General features: G+C 38.8%; 1 protein-coding gene across 1 annotated transcript; it reads left to right on the top strand.

Annotated features, from left to right (window-relative positions):
- Positions 1-5: 5 nt before the first annotated feature.
- Positions 6-4,516, top strand: LOC104537950 (3-hydroxy-3-methylglutaryl-coenzyme A reductase-like; the record flags this gene model as incomplete). The annotated part of the gene is made up of 5 exons (XM_010180981.1): positions 6-83; positions 696-854; positions 1,003-1,160; positions 2,257-2,362; positions 4,346-4,516. Coding segments are annotated over 5 exons (672 nt in total), but the record flags the coding sequence as incomplete, so codon positions are not given.
- Between the last annotated feature and the right edge of the window lie 759 nt (positions 4,517-5,275).

The raw sequence follows: 5,275 nt of genomic DNA on the forward strand, positions 1-5,275 counted from the left end.
TTCGCAGACAGATGTTATCTAAGAAACTCCCCGAACCCTCATCTTTGCAATATCTTCCTTATAGGAATTACAATTATTCTTTGGTAAGTAAAAGGCATACAAGCAAAATTCACTGTAAAATAATTTTCCAAATCTATGAAATATTTGCTCAAAGTGATGCATATGAATTAACAATGAGCTTTGTCAAAACTGATATAGAAGCGGGGGGGGGGAAGGAAGCAAGCATAAGTCACTACCTTCCATTGCTTTTGATGCTTTTAAACCTAGGGAGGTAGGTAAGTTTTGTAGTTTACCCAAAAAATATTTCCTACCAAGGCATGCAGTTGCCTTCTCTCCTAAATGCAGATTTCTGATAGAGTAGAGCCTGAGTTCAGCTGAATAAAAATAGTACCTTGAGCTCAAGATAAATGGAAATTCATTTAAAATTAATTTAACAGTATTAAATTAATTTTATTTAATAGTGTTTAAGACTTAATAAGATTCAATAGGTCTGCCAAATACTAGACTTTAACAGTTGTTAGCTGTTGATAGCTGTAGCTGTAACTTTTTGAGGTGGCAATTGGTTGCTTTATGGGTAAGATTGTGGGTTTGTTTGCTAAGATACCTTGTTGTAGTCATGCGCATAGTATGTAGGATGCTGTACTGTATCACTGTACATGTAACCTTAATGATACCTTTCCTATTATTTTTGTAAGGTTATGGGAGCTTGCTGTGAAAACGTGATTGGATATATGCCTATTCCTGTAGGCGTAGCAGGGCCGCTAGTTTTGGATAACAGAGAGTTTCACATTCCAATGGCAACAACAGAAGGATGTCTTGTAGCAAGCACAAACAGAGGATGTAGAGCAATATGTGTAAGTATTGTTTGACTAGCTTGAAAAAATGTCTATATTATAAAACATATTTGGGGATAATACAAGGTGTGGGGGTTTTTACTTCCTAAAAACTAAGCTTTACTTTCAGTAATCTTACTTTGTTTCCCTTCTTCTGTTTGATTTTTAGCTTGGTGGAGGAGCAAGTAGCCGCATTCTGGCAGATGGGATGACTCGAGGACCTGTTGTAAGGCTACCCACTGCTTGCCAGGCTGCAGAAGTGAAAGTTTGGCTTGAAAGCCCTGAAGGCTTTAAAATAATGAAGGAAGCTTTTGACAGCACAAGTAGGTTCGTACGATGTCTATTTCAGCCTTATTTCCTGATATAAGACTTCTGTGGATGGTAGAAAGCTCCTAATTGTATTACTGCATACTGCAGTACAGTACAGTACTGAGTACTGCAGTACTCATTTGAACTATCCCATGTAGTGTGAATCTAAGAAAACAAAAGTCACTCTGGCTATATATATATACACCAAGGCTAGTAATAAACATTTTCCAATGATAAGTGGTAAACAACTGGACCATAGCAACAAATACATTTCCATTGCATAATACATAATACATAATTTTGTATAAGCATTTAAACATAAACATAAAAGCTTATTTGGATTTTTAGTAGTTATTATGCAAAAATTAATTATTTACATTAGTAATTTAATCTGTAAGGCTAGATTCCAAACTTTGAATTAATTTGTGAGATTCCAGAGAATATGGGATAAACTAATGCTAGAACTGAAATGCTTAAAAAAATGTATAGTATTAAGAGTAAGTTTATTCAAGCCCTAGAGTTTGTTCTAAGACTTATGATTACCTGCTTTCTTTAGGAAGATTTGGAAAGAGATTTTCTTATCAGTTATGTTTCTTACCAGTCTTAAAAGTATCACCCAAGGACATATGTATATTTTGGCAAGAATCAACTCATGCTACTGTTTAAATGTATTGTTTCCCGATTTTTATTTGACTCTTATTCTGCATGAAATAAAGCTTTGACTTGTGGAGCTTGCACTATTGTTGAAGATAGCATGGGTTTTGCCTTGCTGTAAAACTGACATAAGAATATCCAAAGGCCTCATTTTTAGTTTTTACCTGGTAGTCAGATGTTTTAGGGAATACAAAGGAGTTAAATTTATGTTAGCATTTTGGGATAAATTATTTCATGAAGTCCTGGGATAGAAAACAAAAAGGGAGTGAACACTTTAAAGTATTTACTTGAGAGAACTATGTGCATAATAGCTGTGATTTTTTTTCTGGTGCTGAGGGAGGAGTACAGATAGCACAGTGTACTTAACAGCGCTATCAGCAATTATTTACTGTCATTTTCCCACTTAAAACTAATTTAATCTTTTTCCTTGAGGATTGTAAGTATTGAAATTTTCTTGCAGGTTTGCCCGTCTACAAAAACTTATCATCAGTTTGGCTGGTCGTAACCTTTATATCCGTTTTCAGTCTGGAACAGGGGATGCAATGGGAATGAATATGATTTCAAAAGTAAGGTCCAGTCCCCTTAAGTCTCTCTAATAAACATGTATTTCTTTTAAAAATAAATAAATTGTATCCTATCAATCTGATTACCTGGCATATGAAGACAGAAATATAAGACATAGCACTGTTTGCAATACTGTAAAATAATAAAAGTATTTGACCTTGTCAAGTGTAAACAAGAATAGGATGAGAACAATGACAGAAAGAAGGTTAAAGTAACTGTATTTTTTAATTTTTTTTAAACAAAGTATTCTTGATAATATGGAAGTTAAGCTGTTTGCTCTGTTGCTTTGGGCCAAAGATTTTTATCCATCAGTAATTAACCTGTTACTGTGTTTATCACTCCTTGTAAATAATAGTTTAGAAATCTGGTGAGTGGCAGCAGGGGGTGTTCTCTAGTTTTGTTTCTTTGATTGTTTTGGGGTTTTATGCAAACATGTGGAAGAACCTGAGATTGGGGGGTGCCTTGTGGTGTTTGACATAAACTTTAATACTGATTGCCTATTGAGGTATACAGAGAAATTGTCAGAGCAGCCAGTGATCAGGTTAGAAAAGCTAAAGCCCTCATAGAATTAAATCTGGCCAGGGATGTCAAGGGCAACAAGAAAAGCATCTATATGTATGTTGGTGATAAAAGGAAAACTACGGAAAATGTGGGCCCTCTCCAGAAGGAAATGGGAGACCTGGTTACCCGGGATATGGAGAAGACTGAGGTACTCAAAGACTTTTTTGCCTCAGTCTTCACCGGCAAGTGCTCAAGCTGCGCTGCCCAAGTCGCAGAGGGCAAAGGCAGGGACTGGGAGAATGAAGAACTGCCCACTGTAGGAGAAGATCAGGTTCGAGACCATCTAAGGAACTTGAAGGTGCACAAGTCCATGGGACCTGATGAGATGCATCTGTAGGTCCTGAGGGAACTGGCAGATGAAGTTGCTAAGCCACTATCTGTCATATTTGAAAGGTCATGGCAGTCTGGTGAAGTTCCCACTGACTGGAAAATAGAAAACATAACCCCCAGTTTTAAAAAGTAAAAAAAGGAAGACCTGGGGAACTACAGGCCAGTCAGTCTCACCTCTGTGATCTGAAAAGGTCCTCCTGGTAACTATGCTAAGGCATATGGAAAACAGAGAGGTGATTGGTGACAGCCAACATGGCTTCACTAAGGGCAAATCATGACTGACAAATTTGGTGGCCTTCTATGATGGGGTTACAGCATTGAAGAAGAAGAAGAAGGGAAGAGCAACTGATGTCATCTACTTGGACTTGTGCAAAGCATTTGACACTGTCCTGCACGACATCTTTGTCTCCAAATTGGAGAGACATGGATTTGGCAGATGGACCACTCTGTGGATAAGGAATTGGCTGGCCACACTCAAAGAGTTGTGGTCAACGGCTTGATGTTCAAGTGGAGACCAGTGACAAGTGACATTCCCCAGAGGTCGGTATTGGGATCAGTGCTGTTCAAAATCTTTGTTGGCAACACGGACAGTGGGATTGAGTGCACCCTCAGCAAGTTTGCCAACAGTACTAAACTGTGTGGTGTGGTCAGCATGCTGAAGGGAAGGGATGCCATCCACAGGGACCTGGACAGGCGGGCCCATGCCAACCTCATGAAGTTCAACGAAGTCAAGTGCAAGGTCCTGCATTTGGGTCAGGGCATTTCCAAGCACAAATACAGGCTGGGCAGAGAATGATAAGCACATGCCTGTTTAACTAGTATGTATCCAGAAAGTCCATATACACTGGGAAGAAACAATTATTCCCCATATAATTTCCAAAGTGGTTAGAAAAAGGATACTGATAGATTTTCTTTTCTTTTTTTTTTCTCTTTTTCTTCTATTTCAGGTTCCTTTCTGAAATCATGTTCTCCTCTTCAGCTGTAACTGATGAGCTGATTAGACTTAATCTAATCTTGCTGTTCCACTGTCCTTGAGTAGCTTGTTTTACAACCATAATGATATACTACTCCTATATCTGTTTCTTTTTTAACAGGGTACTGAAAAAGCACTGACAAGGTTGAATGAAGAGTTTCCTGATCTACAGGTTATAGCTATTAGTGGTAACTATTGCACAGACAAAAAACCTGCTGCTATAAATTGGATAGAAGGAAGAGGGAAGTCTGTTGTCTGTGAAGCAGTCATTCCAGCCAAGGTTGTTACAGAAGTGAGTGTCTCCTTTATTTTATTTAATTTGTTCATAAAAATGCATACATTTTACAAAACTGATACAGTTAATCTCTGTGATGTAAAATATGTAAGTTGTATTTCATGTAAGGACAATCCCTATGTGTATATTTAAACTACTGCTGTAGGATAAGTAATTTTTCCTGAGAATCTCTTACAGTAGATATTTTTTCCCTTTCCCTGTCTCTTCTAATAAAACATGCTATATATTTAATGATCACAGAATCACAGAATGTTAGAAGTTGGAAAGGACCTCAAAAGCTCATCCAGTCCAACCCCCCTGCCAGAGCAGGTCACACAGGAATGCGTCCAGGCGGGTTTTGAATGTCTCCAGAGAAGGAGACTCCACAACCTCTCTGGGCAGCCTGGTCCAGTGCTGACAGACCCTCACAGTGACAAAGTTTTTCCATATGTTCACATGGAACTTCCTATGCTCCAGCTTGTTCCCCTTGTCCTGTCATTTGACATCAGAGAGAAGAGCCTGGCTCCTTCCTCCTGACACTCGCCGTTTATAAATTTATAAACATTAATGAGGTCACCCCTCAGTCTCCTCTGCTCCAAGCTAAAGAGACCCATCTCTCTCAGCTGCTCCTCATCAGGAGATGCTTCACTCCCTCCATCATCTTTGTGGCTCTGTGCTGGACACTTTCAAGCAGTTCCTGTCCTTCTTGAACTGAGGGGCCCAGAACTGGACACAATATTCCAGATGTGGTCTCACCAGGGCAGAGTAGAAGGGGAG

The sequence above is a fragment of the Mesitornis unicolor genome, unplaced genomic scaffold, assembly GCF_000695765.1.
Source record: "Mesitornis unicolor isolate BGI_N332 unplaced genomic scaffold, ASM69576v1 scaffold17953, whole genome shotgun sequence".
Classification (NCBI taxonomy): domain Eukaryota; kingdom Metazoa; phylum Chordata; class Aves; order Mesitornithiformes; family Mesitornithidae; genus Mesitornis; species Mesitornis unicolor.